At 43.4% G+C, this 22,971-nt stretch overlaps 1 protein-coding gene across 3 annotated transcripts; it reads right to left on the bottom strand.

Moving 5' to 3' along the window:
- Nucleotides 1–1,297: 1,297 nt before the first annotated feature.
- On the bottom strand, nucleotides 1,298–22,031 carry IGSF10 (immunoglobulin superfamily member 10). 3 transcript variants are annotated; one of them, XM_081189873.1, is made up of 7 exons: nucleotides 21,233–22,031; nucleotides 18,739–18,977; nucleotides 16,922–17,051; nucleotides 16,267–16,657; nucleotides 8,653–13,038; nucleotides 6,391–7,291; nucleotides 1,298–4,512 (listed from the first exon to the last, which is right to left on the bottom strand). In XM_081189873.1, the coding sequence occupies exons 2-7, from the start codon at nucleotides 18,930–18,932 to the stop codon at nucleotides 2,604–2,606; spliced, it is 7,911 nt and encodes a 2,636-aa protein (XP_081045999.1). In that variant the 5' UTR covers nucleotides 18,933–18,977; nucleotides 21,233–22,031; the 3' UTR covers nucleotides 1,298–2,603. The 3 variants fall into 3 exon arrangements, with proteins under 3 accessions (XP_081045999.1, XP_081045998.1, XP_081046000.1); XM_081189872.1 differs by having other exon boundaries at nucleotides 21,472–22,031; XM_081189874.1 differs by lacking the exon at nucleotides 21,233–22,031 and having other exon boundaries at nucleotides 16,922–17,094; nucleotides 18,739–18,877.
- Nucleotides 22,032–22,971: the final 940 nt, after the last annotated feature.

Raw genomic sequence — 22,971 nt, 5'->3', positions numbered from 1 at the left:
CTGTTTCCCACACAGCCACATCCAAATGCACCTGGAACCGTCTTTACCAACTTAGTAATGCACATAAGTTGCGGGCTTACTGTACACACATGGCTAGCAAAGCCTAATTTTCTCTTTACGTGGATCAAGAAAAAGATGAACCTTCCATTAGAGCAATATAAAAATTATGGGTGCTGCTCTCCAAATGTTTTTAGACTATAGCTTCCTGGTCGTTGGCCATGCTGGCTGGGGCTGATGGGGATTGGAGCCCAACAACATCTAGAGAGTCACAGGTTCTCAACCTTGGTTGACGCAGCTCTTTCATTCTTACAGATTTAGAACTTGACTGCAGAGGCTAAGGACAGGTTGTGATTGGTCTAGACCAGTAGCCGCCCAGCTGTTGTTGGACAACATCTCTAGCCAATCCTGACCACTGGCCATGGTGGCTGGGGATGATAAGAGCTCAACAACAGCTGGAGGGCCATAGGTTCCCTACCAGTGCTCTATACCCTTAAAAACATCACACCAGAACATTCTGTTTTCACATGATTGGGTAATATTATTACATTGTGCTGCTCACAATTGTGGAACTCTTTTTCTCTTGGATATTGTGAAAGTTTTGCATCCAAACAGATCCTCCACTGCAGAACAAAGGAAAATACTGTCAAGGTGTTCCTGTTATCTGCTCAGGTTCTGGATGTCCTCGACCCAGCAAAGACCAAATCTGGGAATACAGCATACAGTGGTACCTCGGGTTAAGTACTTAATTCATTCCAGAGGTCCATTCTTAACCTGAAACTGTTCTCAGCCTGAAGCACCACTTTAGCTAATGGGGCCTCCTGCTGCCGCCGTGCCGCTGGAGCACTATTTCTGTTATCATCCTGAAGCAAAGTTCTTAACCTGAAGCACTATTTCTGGGTTAGCAGAGTCTGTAACCTGAAGCGCCTGTAACCTGAAGCGTATGTAACCCGAGGTACCACTGTATTTCCATCAGGAGAAAGGCTGTTCCTGCTATAGTTTTGCCCATAGTCAACTGACATGATAGTGGTTGTAATATTTGCAGGAGGCAGTGTGATGGAGTTGCCATCATCTCTTGGCATTGGCAGAGAGGCAAGATAAGATAAGATAAGTGAAACATGCATTCAGATCCAGGAGTGGAGCAGGTAAACTATATCTAGGTCTGGGCTGCTACTTTTTGATCCTTATGTGTGTGTTTTTAACCAGACAGTAAGAATAAACCACAATTTCCTATAGTTCAGACATACCAGGAAAAGGTATGCCATTTTCAGATTTTCAGTTAAATGCACATTTCCTAAAAGAGTTTAGAAGTATGAATTTTATTCAGGTCCCAATAAAGTAGCTAGCATCTTAAGCATGTAGAAAAAGGTTGCTAATTCTTGCTTTCCCTCTTGGAGGTACAGCGTCACACAACAGTTGTGGGCTTAGGCTGGTGGATCAAGATTTGTGCCATGTTAGCTGCACATTCACCTGTTCTGCAACAAGCTAGATACAGAGAATCATGTATAGTCAGCAGTCTATAATGCAGTGGGAGTTCTGTGCCTGAAGGGTCTTGGCATAGCTTGCGGTCTGGGATCCAGAGTTCTCCTACTCTGACAGAGCACAGCCTTATATCACTAGAGTCAAAGTTCTATCCTATGTGGCACGTATAAACAGATGTCTTTTGTGGCTGCCCTAAGAATATACCTTAATTGACAGGCAATATAAAAATATTTACAATAAATAAATAAGGTACTCGGCGCAATTTCTTGGAGACAGCTGTATTCTGTTGGAGTAGACCAAAGGTTCTTTCTTTGTATCAATTTTTCAGCCAAAGTGCCTCCAGGTGCCCAGAACAAGCAAGAAGAAAAGTGCACTGTCCTACTGCTTCCTCCTCAGTCTCTGCTCATGCATTGCATACTTATTAAACTTAAAGGCACTTTATATTTTTTTTTATGTAAAATGTTTAGCAGTTGAATGGCAATTATACATCTGCACTTCTTTATATGCAGATCTGATTGCTTTTTTTATTTTACAAAAATAATCCATATTGTCTTTTAAAAACCAACACACAACCCTATTAAACTATTTTCTACTGGTTCTTCCATTGCCCCACAAAAAAGGACTCCTGCGTGAAAGAACTAAATTTCAGTATTACAAAACTGGCAGCACCTTTTTGTTTTAAAAAAACAACAATTGTTAGATAGATACAAAATATTCATATTTGTCCACAAGGTAACGAACAGCCATCCCATTTCTTCTTTTTTCTTTACGTATCTTATATTTCATACTTCTTGTACCAAATGGGAAGTAAGAAAGAACTTTTTAACAAACCCATCCTTGCACTAAATATTTCAAGTTATATTGCGATGCATTTGACTGTCTGTAGTCAAGATGTAAGTGCCTTAAGTTCTCAATGTCGCTTTAAAAATACCTCTAATATATTCATATCGGAACATGATACAATTTTTCTCCAAATCTTTCTGTCTGTTACTGTGTCTACTGTAAACTGAGAATCGCAATTTTAACGCATCTGACATGACTGCTTTTGATTAAACATTTTCGAAAGCCAAACTTTGGCTCCTGATTAGCCTTTGTTATCAATTGTTCAGGCTGCATTTCTCGTCTCAGATAACTTGAACGTATGTTACTGTGGAATCGCTGCCAAGCTGGTTCTTAGCCATGCACTTATAGATGCCAGCATCTGACAGCTTTGGATTCTGAATTACTAATGTTCCTTGTGGATGGAGAAGTTCGCTTCCAGATGGCCGGCCTTTGCTGCCTGTGGAAAGTAACGAGTGGTCAGGCAGCTCCCATGTAATTTCTGGATTTGGTATTCCCAGTGCCATGCAGTGAAGCTGAACTGGTACCCCAGCCACTGTGCGGATATTCCTTGGCGGTCTGTTTGTAATCCGTGGCGGGTGTGCCACAATAATTACAAAAACAACTACCGTTGAATCACCAGCGTAGTTCTGAGCTTTGCATGCATAACTTCCTCTGTCATGGATGGTGGTTTCTCTGATAATGAGGGTGCCATTTTCCAGTAACATATATCTCCCATTAATCTGAGGCCGGTCTAGGACATCACCATTGGGGACTGTCCATATTATGCTTGGCTTGGGGCTTCCGCCAGCAAGACAGTGAAGGGATAATGGTTCCCCAATTATGCTTTTTATTGTTCCTCTTGGGTGGATAAAGATGGTGGGTTTCTGGCCAACTTCCAAGATGACCAACTTTTCAATGTAGCCAACTTTATTTTTAGCAGCACACCGGTACTTGCCTGCATCTGCTTTGGAAGGACTGTAGATGACAAGGGTGCCATTGTCCCCCAAGAAGTAATGGAGTGTTCTAAAACCACTGGAAACCCTTGTTCCATTGGGTAACATCCAGATTATCTCAGGAGGCGGATTTCCATCTACAGAGCAGTTCAAAAAGGCAGTTTTCCCAGCCTTTGCTATGACTTTCTCGTTAAATGGATTTCTGAACATTGGTCTCCTAAGCATTTCTAACACCTCCAGCTGGACCACCAATATGCTTTCTCCGCCATCGTTACGTGCCACACAGACAAACTCTGCCGTATCTGAAGACCTTACGTTACGAATTTCAAGAGTCCCATTTTTGTGTACTGTTATTCTACTCCCATAGTATGGGGCTGTTAGGAAAATATTGTCAGGCATAATCCACATGATTTGGGGTAAGGGCGTTCCTTCAGCTCTGCAGTCTATTTGTTTCTTTGAGTGTTTTATGGCTGTTGTTTTAATGATAGTCTTGTTTGTATACAACCCATTGATGAGAGGCGGTTTAGAGATTACTTCAAGTTTATAAAGCCTTGTATCATCTCCACCAGAGTTGCGAGCAACACATATGTATTCTCCAGCATCTATGAGCCTCACCTTTGTAACGGACAAGGATCCATTAACATGAAGAAAATACCTGTGATTGGAAGCTGAAATCATGTCGTTGGAAGGCAACAACCAGAAAATGTTCGGCTTAGGTTGACCAGCGGTTTCACAGTTGAAAAGTGCAGTGTCTCCTGCTCTGACTTTTGCATAGGTCTTGGAATTCTGCTTGATCCGTGGCGCCGCTGCTAGCACTGTTATGTGCACTTTCATTTCGTCTTTCCCAAGTGTGTTTTGAGCATAACACGTGTAGTCGCCCTCTTCAGCTATTCCCACCTTGTTGAAATACAGTGTCCCGTTGTCAAACAGTGTGTACCTACGAGACCTGTGCCCACTGTCATCTGCTTGCATCACGTTGTTGATCATTGTGCCATCTGGCAAACTCCAAGATATCTCTGGTTCAGGGGACCCGGAAGCTTTGCAGTCCACTTTCAAGTCCTTCCCGTAAGGCACCAGTTTCTTAAAATACTGCTTTTGATCGATTTTTGCAGGCTTCATTGTCACGCTGACTTTCATTAGGATCAAGTCGTCTCCCATTTTATTCCTAGCCACGCATATATAGTCACCAGCATCCTTTTCTGTGACTCTTTCAACAGCCAAGGATCCATTGGGATGCACATGGATTCGACTCCCCATTCTAAAAAGCAATGGAAGAAAGGAAAGGTATTTAGTCCGGTATACTTAAGAACAGGCATAGGCAAACGCGGCCCTCCAGATGTTTTGGGACTACAATTCCCATCATCCCTAGCTAACAGGACCAGCGGTCAGGGATGATGGGAATTGTCTCAAAACATCTGGAGGGCCGAGTTTGCCTATGCCTGCTTAAGAACATAAGAAGAGCCCTTCTGGGAGAAACCAAAGGCCCATCTAGTCCAGAATTCTGTTTTGACAGCGGTCAACCACATGCCTATGGGAAGCCCACAACCAGAACCTTATATGCCAAAAAATACGGAGACCCTAACTTTAAAACCGCTGATTCTCAATGACATTATGACTTAAGAATTAAAGACAAGCTAAGATATGAGTGCATTGAGTAGAAGCATTTGGAAGTTCCTTTGAGTCCTCTTCAGGAGTCATGAGTGGAGAGTATGGCCTCATCAAGCAACTCCTCCCATGGCATCTGCATATTGTGTAAACTTCTGCGCAACGGGGTGGGGTCGGGGGCATCACACATAGATGTATGTGCAAAGGCTTCCATGTTGTCTTATATCAGAATTGTGCAGGATTCCAGGTTGTGTGGAAGCCTTTGGAAGCCCCTCTCCCTCCATCTATAGGTACAGCTTGACTTGGTGGGAAATTTCCTTTGTCAAATGTAAGAGCGAACTGCAAGCCTACTTGTTCTTCATATGACATGCACTAGTTTTGGATCAGGAAAGTGCAAACATATCACTCCTCTGCTCATTCTGTTTGGAAGCCTTGCAGAGAGCTGGCAGATGTTAATTATGTGGACCAGACTCCAGGGATCTGCAATCTGTTTGGATTTAGATGCTTTGTTTAGGTCAGTCTAGAGATCACAAGATTTGTTACTGCCAAGCTCTAATATGGAAACCACTGGCTTCACTTAAGAACTCAATTGATGGGTAGTGGCCAAAATATTGGGCAGAACTGTATTACTATTGCAAACTCGTCCAAAATAAAATAAAATAAAATAAAATACTATGATATTGATGCTGTGGAGCTGCAACCACCCAACCTAGGAATGAGGTTTTAATGGAAATAATACATTTACAAACAAGAACTCATAGGAGCCTTGCTTGTCCCTGAAGTGGCTGTGGTGAAGACAGCCCTAACTGGACTGGAACAGTATGGGAAAATGTGCTTCAACCCTTATATCATCCGTCTCATTCTTAAATACTGTAGCACTGTACTGCTCTGGCATCTAAAGGTGCAGTCCAAAACTTCCACACCTGTTAGTGGAGTTTAAAGGAATGCCAAGACCACAACTGCATCTGCAGTCACAGCATCTGGGTAGAAAGGTCAGGGCAATGGCTGGCGGCTGGCAAGAGAGCTGACTTAGCCAGCAGAGTTGGCTGGAGAAACACTTCCATCAAATTCAACCACTACCACTCCACAGCCTGGTATAAGGAGGGTTTGGATTGTTCTGCAAGTCACTCAGCAAATGACAGCTCGACACCCCTCATATCAAAGTACCAGAGCAGCTCAGCAAAGGGCGTCAAGAAATTCATTTGTTTGATTCAGCCCTCTTTGACACAAAGGCAGAACAGTTCATTTGTCCCAGAAACTTTATCGTTCTTCTCCAGCACAACACTATCCAATGCAAAATCCAATGGTCCCAATATACTGTACTTTTCCGTGTATAAGACTAGTGGTTTTTTTTAATTAAAATTTATGTTTTTTTGTGAGTGGTCTTATACATGGATACAATCTCCCCCATTTTCTCAGTTTGGAGTCCTCCAAAATAGGGGGCGTCTTATACATGGGGGCGTGTTATACACGGAAAAATACGGTAGCTAATCAAGCAAATAAGTAATGATGCGAATTTCACGAGACCTACCTGTGCCACTGATCAACAACAGCTTTTGAAGGTAATCTCCATATTATCTTGGGTCTTGGCTCTCCTGTAGCTGAGCAGTTCAGAAGCAACATGTCCCCAAAATTCAGCTGAGTCAGTCTTTGGGATGAAACTGTGATTCTGGGGACTGTATCGCTATGTTCTACCTGGATGATGACCACTCTCCTCTCTGAGCCAGTGGAGCTGGTGGCTATGCATTCATAATTCCCACTGTCAGAAGGGCTGATATTCCTGATGTAAAGGGTTCCATTAGGGAAAAGGAAAAATTTGCCATTTATATACTGCAAAGGCTTCACCTCTGTTCCATCGAAGAGAACCCAGTGAACGTAGGGCTGTGGGTTTCCTTTGGCAGTGCAGGGCAGCTTCAAGCTTCCCCCAATATTCTCCAACATACGTTGCTTCTTCTCTTCCAGTATAATGGGTGGCGCAGCAATAACTTGCAGCCTCACCGTCATTGTATCTGAACCAGCTGCATTGCTTGCTGTGCATGTGTAAATCCCTCTGTCGTAAACACTGACTTTCTTTATCACCAGCGTGCCATCTGCTTGCACAGAAACAGCCTCATTTCCCATAGAAGATTCTGAGATGTAAGTTTTGTTTGCGAGGATCCATGATACGGTAGGAATGGGACGGCCTTCGGCTGTGCATTTCAGGGCTACTGGCTTGTCAGAGTGAACGGTAATAATTTTGGACCTTCCCTCCAGGATTCGAGGTGGATAAGTCACCACCGACAATGTGATAAGAAGCCTGTCAGAGCCATGTTGATTGGCAGCCACACAGAGGTACTGTCCGCGGTCCTGAATGTTGACGTTCTGGATGGAGAGAGTCCCGTTGGGAAGAACCTCAACTCTGTTATCACGCTTGTGTTTTGACGCATCAACCCCTAGTTAAAAGAGATGGAAAGAAAATTAGCCTAATCTCTGTATGAAAATCTTCCTTTTTTGATTTGCTTGGCAAATCAAATGGTTTTTATTTTGGGTTTTTTACTCCATTTCTATTGTTTTTGTGCTTCATCCCTTTTCTAAATTTTTCATCCTAAAAACCCTACTTTAACAAACTACTGTATTTACTCGAATCTAATGCTCACCTTCTTTGGTCAAATTGTGTTGCAGAAATTAAGGTGCACGTTAGATTCGATGCCACATTTACATTCACCAGCAATTTTTTTGTTTTGTTTCAAGGTTCTGAAAATTGAGGTGCACGTTAGATTTGATGGTGCATTTGATGAGTAAATATGGTATTTTCATATAAGGGAACCAAAAAAATCATCTGTAAGCTCAAATTATCCTTTCATATGTAGAGTTATATAGTAAGTAGAAGTAAAATGCAGGTAAGTCATCAAAGTTGTAGCCCTGCATCAAAATAAGAACATGGGGAGCTGCCTTATACAGAGTCAGACCATTGGCTCATTTAACTCAGTGACTGGCAGTGGCTCTCCAGGTAGCAGCCTTTCCCAGATGTATCTGGAGATCACAGAGATTGACCCTGGGACCTTCCACATGCAAGGCACATACCCTACTGCTAAGTAGGGCTGGGCGATATGTGGTTTTCAACATTGTGATATATCCCCAGCAAAATATTGTGATATATCAGTCTGAAATAAGGATGGAGCTATGTACAGGCACTGGCTGGCTTCACAGTTTCTCTTGTATCTTCATTTTTGCATAGCACGCGCACACACACACACACACACACACACACACACACAGATAACGATTTGTGAAATATTGCCAGGTCAAAAATTATAAAACCGATCTCACAATACGGACTTCAAACTGGTTTTGGGTGATATATTGATATAACACCCAGCCCTACTGCTGAGTTATGACCCCTCCCCAATACTGCTTTTCAAGTCCCACGGAAGAAGAAAAGATTTCTACAACTGTGTTTAAAGGCACGATTGTATTTATAAAAGCACATTTCCTCTAAGATGCTCAGGGCAATACATGTGGTTCTTTCCCCCCGCTCTCCATTTTGTCCTCACAATTGCCTGGTAGAGAAGGCAGCTATTGCAGAGAGTATGGCTGCCCCAGGGCCACACACTTTTGAACCAGAGTCCCCCCAGTCCTAGCCCAACACACGAATCTCTACAACACAATGGTTCTCATTGCACCCTCAAAACCCAACCCTAGGGCTATACACATTCTTAAGATATTAATACTGTCCACACTATATCCTAGCTTGTATCTTGTGTATATATAACAAAGGAAAAAGAAATATTCCATGTAAACTTGAGAAACGTACCTGATGATACCTTGGTCCAGTGTATTATTGGCCAAGGGTTCCCACTGGCTTCGCAAGGGATGAAAGCATCTGAATTAGCCAAGACCGTAAACGCTGCCAGTTTCCCTCCAATTATCCTGGGTCTTGCCCCCCTGCGTTGGTGGAACAAATCTAAGGTTATCTGATTGGTGGTAGTGACTTCCTGGTCTATGGTCTTCTCAGCCCAATTCTTCACCTGATTGTTCTTATCCTCCGTCCACAAAGGAGTATATTGAGTGGAGCTCTGTGGGGACTTAAATCTGCCCAATGTGCTGACCGAGAAAGTTTCGCCACTTTCTGTAGCCTCCTGCCAAGACAGTTCCCCCTGCCTGGGAGATGCAGTGGTTTGTGTGATAGCTGGCATGAGCGTTGTTTGGGGTGCTAATGGGCTAGGAGACTGTGTGCTGGGGTATCTTGCATTAGTAGGAGTTTGGGTACTTATCTCAGTTTTAAGAGAAAAAGCTGCTTTTGTTGTTTGGCCTTTTTTGCTAGCTTCCCATCCTACAGTCTGATCTGATTCCTTACCAGCAGCCACTGTAGTAGCCTGAGTTAGTCTGCTGGACTCTGGTGCCTGTGTTACGAAGGATGTGCCTGGTATCGCTGTGATCGTGCTGGCTGTGTCCAAGAACGATACAGTGAGCGGGATCACAGTCATAGGTTTTTCAGAAGACGAGTTATCCACTGCTATCTCAGTAGTGACCGTATTTTCGGTAGGAATATTCCTTATTAATACCTGAGTGGCTGGTGTGGATTTATTCTCTGCAGTTGTGTTAGTTGTGCCAAGACTGGGTGTCCGTGGTGTAGTTCTAATGGCATCCATACTAGTGGATTTTGAAAACAGTTCATCTGTTAGGGGGCTGGCAGCTTCCCTTATGCTTTCAGCTGTTGTTAAAGCAGGCGAAGCCGTGGGTTTTTTGGACACCGTAGCAGAACCTTTGCTGAGAATGATGTTTCTGTATGAAGACATGGGATTTTTCAGAGGCCTTCTCCTCCTCTGACCCCTCCTTCTGCCTGGTCTTAGCGCTCTGAATCTGGCAACGTTAGTTTTAACACGGACAGTAGTAGTTGGAAAGAGAATTGGTAGGATGCTGGTGGCGGCATCTGTTTCTTTTCCTAGAACAGTTGTAAGATCGGAGGCAAAGGCTGAAGATGGCAATTCTGCAGCATCAGGCGATAGCAGGGGGACTAGTTTTGCTACCATCATGTTGTCACTGGTGGGTTGAATTAGGGGATCATCAGTTCGGTTCTCAGTCTTTGAAACAGCACTTTTATATGTGGGTGATGTTGTGTATGCTGGCATTGGAACTGTAGTTTGGAGAGGCAAAACAGATACTCTAGGTAAGGGTTCACTGCTTGTTTGCATATTGGGTTCCTCCTCCAGTAGCTGCTTTTGTGCACCATTGCTTCCAAAGAAATTATGCAAAGGAATTTCCCCTCTTGGAACAACGGAAGAGGCCTTAGTTCCAAGAGCGGAAAGGGTAGATTTCATAACCAAAGGTGACATGGCAGATGTGGTTTCCATGCCAGTCCTGGGGCTATGGATAGTTGCCATTGGGAGTCTGATGCTAAATGATGGGTTTGCATCGGTGATTCCTTGTAATGCTGCACTAGATTTTACTTCTCTGTGCGATACAACTTGCGTGCTTTCAGGATAGAAGGGGATTGTTGTTGACGTTGTATGCTCTTCAGCTGCAACCAGTTTGTTTCTTGAGAATGCCCCAAACTGATTTACAGTGGTTGCTTCTGGGTGATGAGTTTTATATGAAGTGGAAACAGGGGCTTGAGAGACAGTCTGTTCAAGAGATTTGTTGGGAGGGGATAAGGCAGGTGTGCTCACTTCTACAGCATGAGGTAGAGTTGTACTTGCTTGAGCAAACCGTGATTTAACAAAAGCAAATCTACGACTTGCAATGTTGGAAATACGGCCAGGTCTAATTATTCGTCTTCTATTAGAGATTTTTCTTCGTCTGCTATACTGCCTGGGGGGGAGTGGCGGGTTGTGAGTTGTAGCACCCCCAACTTCCTTAATCTGCTGGTGAGTGACAATGGTTGAGCTTGAAGGTAACCGAGGCACTATTTTTTGTGTACTGTAAGCATACATATGCCTAAATACATCATCATCAGGAACATTGGTTGTCACTAGAGATACCTGGTGATTGGATTTCTTTGATACTTTCTCAGTTGCATCTGTAAATAAATCAGGTTTTTCAGTATTTTTGTGGGTAGCTGCAGACAGGGTATTCTTGATAATATTCATTGCTGGTGTGATTGGTGTGGCTTTTAGTTGCAAATTGTTTCTCCCAGATGATATTGAGCTCCGAAAAGTACTTAAAGCTTCTGCAGAAGTACTTAGTGGACTATAAGATGGTGTTGTTAATGGCTCCATGTTGGTAGATAGTGTGTGAGATGCTTCGAGAGACGTTTTTTCAAGTTTAAGTTCTGCAAGTAACTTCTGGTTCTTGGGCGTCTTGTAATTCATAACCACTGGGCTGGTTACTGGAGTTGTGGTTTCTGTAACCATGCTGGATGTTGCCAAAGAACGGAAATCATTTGACATGCTTCCAAATTCTGCTGTCACTACATTTCCAGAGGCTTCTCTCAGAGTGGATATCGCAGGTCTTTTAGTTGCTAGCAGAATAAATCCTTCCTCTGGAAATATATCATCTCCAGATGTCTCTTCCAGATTTTCAGAAGTCTTTAAGGACAACAGAACCTTTACTGTTGGTTTTGCTGTGGCATTTTCTTGCTTTCTTGGAAAAGTGGCTTTTTTCTTCGTTTTTTCCAAAAATGCTGCCCAGCGCAATGGATCAATTCTCCTAGTGGAAGGATCAAATTGCCTCAGGCGCCCTCTAAACCGTTTGTTCGTCTTGTCCTTGTTGCGCCTGTAAATCTCTTTGCGATTGGCATTGGCTTTGTTCTGTGTGGGCTGATTTATATATGAATCTTTCGTGGGTTCCTCGCTGGTTACTTGGGTTTGCCTGGCAGATGAAGGATTTTGAGGTTTGGTGGTAACTTTATACTCTTCATTGCCAGATCCATCTGCTGCTTCATCCTCTAGCTGAATATCGAGTTTTTGTGACCTGTTCAAATTCCTTTCAACTACTACTTGGTAAACCAAAATATCAACGCCATATTTATTAGCAGCGACACACATGAAGTAACCACCATCCCGGTCTGTTGTTCGTTGTATTTTTAATGTGCCATTGTGAAAAAGAAGCTTGTTTTTTGAAGAGTGGTGAAGAACCATGTGCTCAGGTAAGATCCAGGTAACAGGGGCATCTGGGGCACCTGTAGACGGGCATGGAAGGTGAAGTGTGTCACCTAAAAATATGGAAAACTGAGGGCCGTTTAAATGGCTGTGTTCTATATAAGGATCTATCACAGTAATCCTAACAGTCAGGACATCAGCATCAACATAATTGGTTCCTATACAGTGATAAACTCCGCTGTCAAAATTATCTGCTGCATGCAACATGAGTTTTCCAGATTTTTTTATCACGATTCTCCCATCTTCACTAATATATGGCGCTCTAATCTTGCTACCATCTGCTAATACCCACTCAATTACAGGGGTAGGGTCTCCAAGCACTTGGCAGCCCAGTTCCACAGACCCCCCTACTAAAACGGTGTATTCAGTTATTGTGGTGTTTTCTCGTAAGATCATGGCCCAGTTTTGCCGTTCTGATTTTGGGAGATTGACCGGGAGGGCAATTTGAGCATTTGTGAAATACTGGATGTGCAGAGTGTTGAGAGTGGTTGATGTCCTGTCCAGTTGCAATGAAACGTGTCCCTGCATCAACCAGTAAGGCTCAGCTCTCAGTTCAGCTTCTACATCGGTGAATAGCTCGTCATTTTTGGAATCTGTTTGCTTGTACTTATAACTGATGTAAGGCACTTCTGTCAATAACAGTTCCCTTTCCAGTTTTAACGGAGAATCGCTGTAAAGGGCCAGGATGCTCCACAACTGCTGAATATACTCGTGGTCAATGCTACACACAAGGAATGTTGACAAGGATACTTCAAGAACTGTGATGTTGTCGATTTTGTTTAGTGTAACTGGAGACATCTTTGCAGGCTTTTGCACATTGCAGATCAGGTTTGCTCGATTTCCAGCTTGGTCTGTCATGTTGAATACCATGGATCCTATGGGAGCCATAAAATCTCTGGGAGAAACTGACGTAAAGCCACCATCCTCAGGAGCAATGATGTTTTTCAGTTTCAAGGCTGGATCTATAGTTGGCTTAACACAATTAAAATCTGATGGTTGCATGCCACTTAACTGCTTGCCTTTAAAAATTCCAGGATTGGCACACAATGGGCACTGCAGAACACCAGAAACACCTCTGTCTTTTTTGCACTTGACAACATCTGGAAAGGAGATAGAAACAGTAAAAATTATTTTTGCTTGACTGATTCACGCATAAAAGCAACAGGTCCTGTTATGCTGATAGATATTTCTGGTGTCCATGAAATATGACAGACCTCAGTCAGCAATCATTTGGATCTGTTTAGGAGCCAGCCAGTGCAGTAATTGATGATTAGCCATGGTTACTACAGAATGGAAAGGAAAGGAACCAGAAAGGAACTAGAACAAGGACAAATGCCTGGGACTCAACCCTCAGAACGAGCACAAGGGCAAGAGGATGCTAGATGTAGACATTAGAAAAATTACACAAGAAGACAGATTTGGGTAAGGCCACACGTTTAATGCCCATTGCCCAAAGTTTATGTTGAAATCTGAACTTTGGTCCTGTGTTATGTCTAGTCCCCATCTTGCTTCAATGTGCATGTTCTTGGCCATAGACTTTTCCCCCACTTTCTAATGGGCATGCGAATGCATATTTGCATTCAGAAAACTGTTCGTTCCTTGCCCACCACCGGTCTAGCAACAAAATAGTTCCCAACAATAGAAAATGTCTACTCTTCCACCCCACTAGTTAGGAATGCTTCCACCATGGGTTTCAAATTATTTCCAACAAGAGTTGAACATATAATTTTTAAGAGGTATTCCATTTTTCTACTTGGTATTGTAATTGGAAATATATTAGAACACGTTGTTGTTTTATCTGTTACTCATTTATACAAGTTTTTGCAATAAAAACATATGCTGTAGGATCAGAACAGTAACCTATCTGTGGCTATATCTTTAAACGGCGGCAAATACATATTTGGGAGAGGAATTTTGCCAGACACAGTTTTATTTGAGATTGTTCTATTTTATTCATTTAAAGTTTTTGGCAGCTCCATAATGTGAAGTTTGTAACACAAGCTTCTTGCCACATACCAGAGAAGAGGGAGGAAGTTGCATTTTTCTCTTATAACTATGGGATAATATAAACAAGAGAGGAACAAAGGCTAGATTCCTGTGGAAGTTCTATGCAAGAGCTGTCAAATCTCTAGATCATTTTGGTGAAAATTCTCATTTCTGTATTATCTCTCCAGGGAATCATTTGTCAAACACATCTTTTGGTGAAGCAGTCCAGGGGAAAAATCCCTTCTGTTTACAATTAGTTATGAAAACAATGGATTCAAATATAGCAAACTCTACTGTTCCATTAATAAAGAAAATGTGACTGACTCTGCAGACTTGAAAGTGCCCTAATGTAAAATGAAATACATCAAAATATTCTGTATTTATGATCAAGAAGGCTGCAACATTTTCTTTAATAAAAAGGACACCCCAATTAATCTGGCATCAGATTTTTTAGTGAATACAAGTACTGTTGACCGTAAAACTGTACAAAAACTAGGTTTCAGGCACACTTTAGGGAAAGCTTCATCTAATGTGCCAGGCATGATGTACTCAAGCACAATCTTAAAACAAAATCCATGTGCTTTTTCAGAACCACCAGCCTTGCGTCTGATCAACGTAAGATTTATTTAATCAGGGGATAGCCCTAGTGGTTAGATTTTATTTGAAGGAGGATGTGGTCTCTCAGATTTTCTTTTCTTTAAGGTATACGATGCTATGCTGAAAATCCTAACTATTATTGCGGTGCTGTGATTCCTGGGCACTGAAAATTGAAGTGCTGGCGAAAATTAGAATAGCTTAAAGGAGACCACCGGCAGTTTGAGGTATTTTCTTACACATGTTCTGTGGGGAAATAGCTGGTTAAGTAGCACTGCCAACAGAACCAATGGCCCTTTTGAGGAAGAGTAGGACACGGGTGGTGCTGTGGGTTAAACCACAGAGCCTAGGGCTTGCCAATCAGAAGGTCGGCGGTTCAAATCCCCGTGACGGGGTGAGCTCCCATTGCTTGGTCCCTGCTCCTGCCAACCTAGCAGTTCGAAAGCACATCAAAGTGCAAGTAGAGAAATAGGTACCACTCTGGTGGGAAGGTAAACGGCGTTTCCGTGTGCTGCTCTGGTTCGCCAGAAGCGGCTTAGTCATGCTCTGGTCAGACCTCACCTGGAGTACTGTGTCCAGTTCTGGGCACCACAGTTCAAGAAGGACACTGACAAACTGGAACGTGTCCAGAGGAGGGCAACCAAAATGGTCAAAGGCCTGGAAACGATGCCTTATGAGGAACGGCTAAGGGAGCTGGGCATGTTTAGCCTGGAGAAGAGGAGGTTAAGGGGTGATATGATAGCCATGTTCAAATATATAAAAGGATGTCATATAGAGGAGGGAGAAAGGTTGTTTTCTGCTGCTCCAGAGAAGCGGACACGGAGCAATGGATCCAAACTACAAGAAAGAAGACTCCACCTAAACATTAGGAAGAACTTCCTGACAGTAAGAGCTGTTTGACAGTGGAATTTGCTGCCAAGGAGTGTGGTGGAGTCTCCTACTTTGGAGGTCTTTAAGCAGAGGCTTGACAACCATATGTCAGGAGTGCTCTGATGGTGTTTCCTGCTTGGCAGGGAGTTGGACTTGATGGCCCTTGTGGTCTATTCCAACTCTATGATTCTATGATTCTATGATTCTATGCTGGCCACATGCCCCGGAAGCTCTGCCAATAAGGCGAGATGAGCACCGCAACCCCAGAATCGGTCACGACTGGAGCTAATGGTCAGGGGTCCCTTTACCTTTACCTTCTCAATATGAAGTAGAGAGTGTGGCTATTGGGGGGAAAAGGAATTCTTATTGGTGGTCCCCTTGTTGCAGGACAAGCTATCTGGGTGGGGTGGGGGCTCACCTGCCACCTACATTAATGCATTTTCTCCCAAGCCTTTTAACATAATTGTATCTGCTTTTAACACCATTTAAACATTGATAGCAATATTTCAGTCTCTGCCATTATGGTGGTGGGTTGTTTTTAGCCCTTAATAATAGTGCTTAGACTATTGGACAATGGCTAGCATGATGTTTTATTCTTTGTCGGTGGTTCTGCATTTTTGTGATTTCTGATATCAATGGTATAATATGTTCTTAAATTGCTTTATTGCTATTACATTATGGGACAATTGGCACATAATACAATACACAGAGTAACCGCAAAGGCTTCAAATGGACTATTTAACAGCCACATGATCCTCCTACTATTTTTATTTTTTATTTTATGGAAACCATTTTGGAATCCTTGTCAGAGGAGGGTAAAAATGCTTCCAGAAATAAATGCAAGTTAAGTATATAAATAAAAAGAGAATATTTGATACCTGGCTGCCGTTCCGCCCACTCACCAAACCATTTCATTTCGCAGTCACAAGCCCAAGGGTTCCCGTGAAGGTAGAGGCTTTCTAACTCGGACATATATGTGAAAATGTCTCGAGGCAGAGAAGAAAGCAAGTTGTCAGACAAGTAGATATGCTTTATGGAGGATGTTTTGAACATCTGGAGGTAGCACAAGGTGACGAAAGTATCCGAGTGAAGCTGCTTGAGCAAATTTCCTTCCAAGTGGACTAGTTTCAGTGATGTAAGGCCATAGAAAGCTTTGGGGTTTACAAATTCAATTTGGTTATGATCCATGTGCAACCGTACCAAACTCACGAGACCATGAAACATGCCTGCTTCAATAACTTTGACTTTGTTATAGCTCATCTTCAAGACCTGTTGACAGAATAATAATAATATTAAAAAATTGAGCAAAATAGGAAACCATCTGAAGAATAAAAAGCAACCCTATTCAAATGTTACATTAAAGCAAGGGAGCAGCTGGTTCAGCAGTGAGAACAACTTTTAAAACTGAAGTTAGATAGGCTGTAAACCTGCACCCATAGTATGTATGCTATTCATTTTTTAAAGGGCCGAAGGCAAAAGTTTGGTACAGCTCTATACAGAACCAATGATGGATAATTCCCAGTTCATTCTTACCTGCAACAGGCGCAAATCAGAGAATGTCCTGTCTTGAACTGTATGTATCTGATTACTGTGCAACATCAACAACTCCAACTTCTCCAGGCCAGAAAAATCTGTTTCAGTCAGTTTAACCAAACTGTTGTAACTGTAACAAACATTTCATTCCAGATCTGGGTTTAGTCAGTCAGCTATAGTTCAAAGGCAAAACAAACAAACAAAAACAGAGTCTCTCTTTTGCAAATAAGCAAATAAATTTTAGTTAAAACTTGCCATGTCAATTTCAGAATAGCTTTATCAGTACAGTGGCAGATGGAAATTCGTAGGTATACGCACCCCTAGAATGAATGCCTATGACTTGTGATTATACAGGTTGCTTTATTTACTTAAAATAGATATATTCCACTTCCCTGCTGGAACTCCCAAAGCACAGCAAACCAACAACTTTCCAAACTATATAGTAGATACTCACGAATTCACAATGTAAACAATAAAATGCTATCAAGCTTTCCATGAAGCAAACCTCCTAAGTCATCAGCAAAGACCCTGGAATAGTTTAGGCAGGGCTTATACCTTAAAGCCTAACCTCTTAGTGCTCTTTAGTATTCACAATAAGGGTTCATGTCCAGCTCTAGTTATCAGTCACAGTGACTCCTTGCTAGCTTGCAAATTTCAGTGGAAGTAGTACGAAGGTCCACTAGGCAGAGCCAAGGCCTCCCCTCACCAAAGTGCTGTTGAACATAACCTGGACAGTGAACAGAGTACTGAACCTACATTGACACAAATCATTTACAAATCATTTACTGAATCCAAATCAGGCACTGGTGCCTTCCCCTGCAATCATACTCTATGCCTATCCCTAAAGCTACCTATAGTGCAGACAGGTAAGGAGAGTTTGCATGAGTATGGAGGTCCTGCACTACAGGATACAGCAGCAAATGATCAGTGCAGACCAACCATTTTTGATGTCTCCATCCGCACTGGTCATTAGAGGCACTTGTAACTAAGAACTTTTACTCAGATCAGCTCATTTCCTTCTCCCTCCCTATCTAGTTTCCTTTGGTGCTGTCCATTTTTAGAGCGTAAATCTGAGGGCAGAAAGATTTTTTAAAAAGAAATTATTTGTAAGCCACTTTGGGAGCCTTTTTTGACTGAAATGCAAGAGGAGGAAATCTTTAAATAAGTAACAGCATCCCCAGACCTTTCCTCAGTCATACCATACCTATGGTATTCGATAGGATAACCCTGAGGCTTTCATCGGAATACTATACTTGGAGCAGCCAGGGCAACTAAGCATCATGGGACCTGCAATTCCCATGACACTGAGCTGCCAGGGATGTACTCTAGCTATTTAAAACAAAAACCTAGATACCATTGCTTCTGATAATCTTGTGGCTGCATCATAAGAGGAGAAGTGCATGAGCCTCAGGCCTGTTGTTGCTTCTGTATGAAACGCTAAAGCATTGTTTAGTATCACATCCAAAACAGGTACAAGGCTGCCAGTATGAAAAAACAACAAAACAGGAAAGAGAGAAAACTCATGTGATGACAAACACACAGACGGTCCACCCTGTCATCATAGGCAAGTTCAAACTTGGTTAATGTCTCAGTCGATCAAATGAATCAGAGCTTAATTCAAGTGAAAGTTGATACACGGATTGGCAAGGAATGAAGCAAGGTGGTCTTTGATCTCTTCCAAGTCAATGAAATGGGGCTTCACGGATAAGTGTGTGCCCCAGTTAAGTCTCCTATGGCATGTTAGTTGTAGCAGGTGGGGGGCAACTGGTTCTCCTTACCACACATTACAAATTCAAGCAATATTGTTGTAAACCTACCCTAAGTTGATGCGCTCCACATTTGGAGAGATTTGTGCTGGGATGGTAGTGAAATACCGGAATGTGCAATGTACTTCAGTGGGTACATAGCAGGCGCAGTGCTTAGGACATGCACTGCTGCGAGGAAAAGCGGCCCAGCAGAACCCAAGCAGAAATCCTAGAAAGCAGGGGTTGCGTCTTCCTCTTCCTTCCATCCTGCATGGAGACCTTGATGCAACAGCAAGCGTGGACAAACAAAACTGTAGGGAACAGAACACAACACAAGTTATCGTGTCAAGATGAGACGTCACAAATTTGTATCTTTGACCTCAGGACTTGTTTAGAATAAAGCCTGCCTTAGAAACAGTACAGGAAAGGTCCTTCTGTATTATTATTTTTTTAAAAAAACCACACACAACAACTCTGCAGGGGTTTCTTGTTCGTTTTTTAAGAAAATAACATTCCTTCGCAGCTTCTTTCTTTTAGTGAATGTGGGGAGGGGAGAGAGTTCGTGTTGACAGGTATTAAAAACTGAAATCTGACACGCTACTGAGTCTATTGTTCCAAATAAATAAGCCCACTCTTTCATTATTTAGAGTGTTCATAAATCTGTTTGTGGTTTGTCTTTGCCAAAAAACACGTTGGGTCCTTCTTTGCCAAGTAATTTAGGACTCAGAAAAAGGAAAAAAAAAACCAAGAAGTTTAGAAGACGACTGTGGTGGTTAAGAAAGCTAATAAGCTATGACAGGACTGACAGCAGTTAAACTTTATCCCACTTTCTCCACGGTTTTTAGATTTTACAAGCAGTTCCCCCTTCCTCCTCCTCCTGTTTTGTTAATGCTGCAGAATCAGAGCAGAGTTCAACTGTAGATTAAAGGGGCACTGAGTAGTCTTATATTTGAATAAACAGTGTTTACTGTTTGGCTAGGTTAATTTTAGATTAATTAATATTTTGGAAGTAAATGCTAGATTTCCAGTACAGAGTCTTGAGTCAATACTGAGCATTCTATAGCACTTTTGAATGTACAAAGCACTCCACTCCTTAAGAGTAATACATATTGAGTAATTAATTTCACAAGCTAGCATAATAATTGCAGAATCTAGAAGGTTAGAATGGTGGCCTCTATTGCTCTAGCATGCTGCAAATGCTTAGGGAGTGTCAGGGAGAGGCAGCTTCAAATCCCTACTCCGCTTTGCCAGCCCTCTAGGTGACAGTGGGCCAGTCACCCACTCTCAACCTAGCCAACCTCATAGGGGTGTTGTGTTCTGTAGGGGGGGGGGAGAAATAAGGTATTTCTATCCTAGCTTAGAGGGTGGTGTGATATGAATACTGATAATAATAATAATAATAATAATAATAATAATAATAATAATAATAATAATAATAATAGATAGGGATGTATGGAAGTGAGAGCTGGACCATAAAGTAGGCTGATTGCTGAATAATTGATGCTTTTGAATTATGGTGCTGGAGGAGACTCTTGAGAGTCCTATGGAGAGTCCTACCCATTCTGAAGGAAATCAGCCCTGAGTGTCCACTGGAAGGACAGATTCTGAAGCTGAGGCTCCAATACTTTGGCCACCTCATGAGAAGAGAAGACTCCCTGGAAAAGACCCTGATGTTGGGAAAGATTGAGGGCACAAGGAAAAGGGGACAACAGAGGACGAGATGGTTGGATAGTGTTCTCAAAGCTACCAGCATGAGTTTGACCAAACTGTGGGAGGCAGTGGAAGACAGGAGTGCCTGGCGTGCTCTGGTCCATGGGGTCACAAAGAGTCGGACACGACTAAATGACTAAACGACTAAACAAAAACAACAGAAATGATTGCTGTTTTTGATTCCAGCCCCTCTCCTCCCCAAATCTCTAATAAGGCATAATGAGTTCATGGCAGAGTCCAGATCCTATCTCATTCCAGCTACAGTAGCTTCTGCAAGGTGATCAAGTTTCTCAACATTCACCTCACAGACAAGAGAAATTTGTCGCTGTCCTTTTGCAGACAGGGTTGCTGATCGTCATTACGCACGGACATTGTTGGGAGATCTGCTCTTAATTACTTGTTTTCTCCCTCTTCGTGCATGTGGTCTGCTGCATGAAAGAAGCCGGCGGCTGTATGCACAAAATAGCAATTGCATAACTTGACCAAAGGGATGCTTGGCCGGGGAACAAGAAAAATTCCGGCCGGCAGCCTTTAAATTGTCACCAAGGTTCGTCCTCCTTGGAGCAGACCCATTGTGTGCATAATAGACAGGGCTGACTTAGGTCCATTGATTTCAGTGCGTCTAGTCTGAGTAAAACCCTTTGAAAACAATCAATGACACCAATGGCATCCTTCCTTTTGCAGTTGCCACCCAACTTCTTTCAGTGATAAGCCAGGCTTCTGGAAAGCAATCCATAGCACCACACCATTTTTTTAAAAATGCACCACAGAGATAAGAAGCAAATAAATTACAAATAAAGAGCATGCACCCCCAAGTAAGCTCTCCAAAGCAGCCTCAGAAATAATCTCTACTCACTTTTAGGCTGCAGCAGCAGCAACCCAAAGTTCCCCACGGATTTAAACAAAACAACAACAACAACCACGTTTATTATGGCATAAGCTCTCTCGGACTAAAGTCCACTTTTATCAGATGCATTGAAGGGTTGTGCTCAGTTGACTTTTGCAGAGTCCTTTAGGAGGGGGGAAAGGATGGAGCCCACCGCCACGAACTTGAGTTACAACCAGCAGAAAGAGAATAGAAGGGACCGTCCTTACCTGCGCTGTATTCCCCTTTCTTTCTTCCTCAATAGCCCTCCATCTTCTCCTGCCGCCCACCGAGATCCTGCTCATAAATGGAGAGGCAAAAAGTTCACGAGCTTCCTAAGGCTTGCGAGGGAGGGAGAAGCTGCCGCAGAGGTGAGAGGATGGAAGTTTGCGAGGAACACCAGAAACACGCCCCCGGCCCTGTTGTGGCGCGAGGGAGGGAGAGAGGGCTTGGCCGCCTCGCCAGGCGAAAAACGGAAAAGCCTTGGCGCGCTCCGCTCGCCGGAGCCTCGCCAAGCGTCTGGGCTTCCCCGAATCGCCTCAAAGAGAAATATGGAGGGGTGGGGTGTCCACTGGCCGGCTCTCTCTCTCTGGGCTTGCTCACACGCCCCCTTCCTCCCAGCGACGGGGGGTGGAAGGGAGCGCGGAGGCGTCGCCTGCAATGGGGGGCTCCTCGCGCGCTCCAAAGCCTTTACGCTTCGCACGTGGCGCCCAGCCGGGCTCTGGGTCTTTTCCCTGCCGCGGGCTCTGTTGCCCCTTTGCGCCCGCTAGCCTGTTCCCGAGAGCGGCCTCCCGCTCGGGTCGTCTTCCGTTCGCGCCCCTGCCCCACGCTCTCCTTCAAATTCTCCCGCTGTTTCCCGGGCGCTGCCTCAGTCAGCGCCGCTTTGACGCCCTCCTCACGGGTCCCTTTATCTCCTCAGTCCAAGCCCTTCAGAGCTCCTCTCTTGAGAAAGGACTTCAAAAAGCGGCAGCGTGTGAGAGGGCGTGAAAAAAGCAAGTGCGAGAGGCAAGACTTGTCTCTGTGAACACCTTGGTATGCAGAAAATCTAAAGTGTGGTGAGGGGACACCCCGGTCAACCTATTATCAGAAGGGTATCCCCTATGATGGACCAGTTATCTCAGCCTCCTCATCTCAACCCTTTAATTTTCCCTCCTCTCAACTAGTTCCCTCAGAGATGGGGGACCTTCATGGGACAAAGGGCATGAGTGTAGCCAAGGGGGTGGCTAGAAATATTATTGAAAAGCATTGGAAGTACTCAATTATTCCGCCCCAGCAGAAGCCTGCCCCCTCCCCCTGCAATATCCCAATTTATGGGACATTTTTATCTGTGATTTCCCAAGAGAAGCTCAACAACTTTGCCCCCCTCCTAACAAAAAATCTCTGCTGTGCCTGCCCTCATGCCCCTTTTTCAGGGCTTACAGCCACAGGGTATCTCAGCCAGAGATGTGCTGGATTCTAACCCTGTTTATCCCAGTAGATCTTGCTATAGCAGTGGTGTCCAAACTTTTTTCAAAGAGGGCCAGATTTGATGAAGTGAAGGGCCATGAGGGCCGATCAAAGGGCCGATCAAAGATGTTGACCTTTTTTAGGATTGAATTTGTCGAGGTTTTTTTTTAGGATTTCACCCCAGGAAAGAAACTGCCTCAGGGGCCGGATTAGACCAACTAGCTGGCCGGATTAGCCCCCCCGGAATGGACTTTGGAAATGCCTGTGCTATAGGATTGCCCTGG

This window comes from Podarcis bocagei (assembly GCF_964188305.1).
Source record: "Podarcis bocagei genome assembly, chromosome: 4".
NCBI lineage: Eukaryota > Metazoa > Chordata > Lepidosauria > Squamata > Lacertidae > Podarcis > Podarcis bocagei.
The sequence above is the reverse complement of the archived record's forward strand: the minus strand, read 5'-3'. Positions and strand labels throughout refer to the sequence as shown.

What these genes read in the sequence shown, in the direction of transcription:
- IGSF10 (XM_081189872.1), bottom strand. Translation starts at nt 21,546, where the DNA reads ATGAGCAGGATCTCGGTGGGCGGCAGGAGAAGATGGAGGGCTATTGAG. An exon ending in GTGGGCGGAACGGCAGCCAG is followed by an intron (nt 13,039 to 16,266) that starts GTATCAAATATT and finishes TCTCCTTTCCAG; the next exon opens with ATGTTGTCAAGTGCAAAAAA. An exon ending in CTGGACCAAGGTATCATCAG is followed by an intron (nt 7,292 to 8,652) that starts GTACGTTTCTCA and finishes TCTTTTAACTAG; the next exon opens with GGGTTGATGCGTCAAAACAC.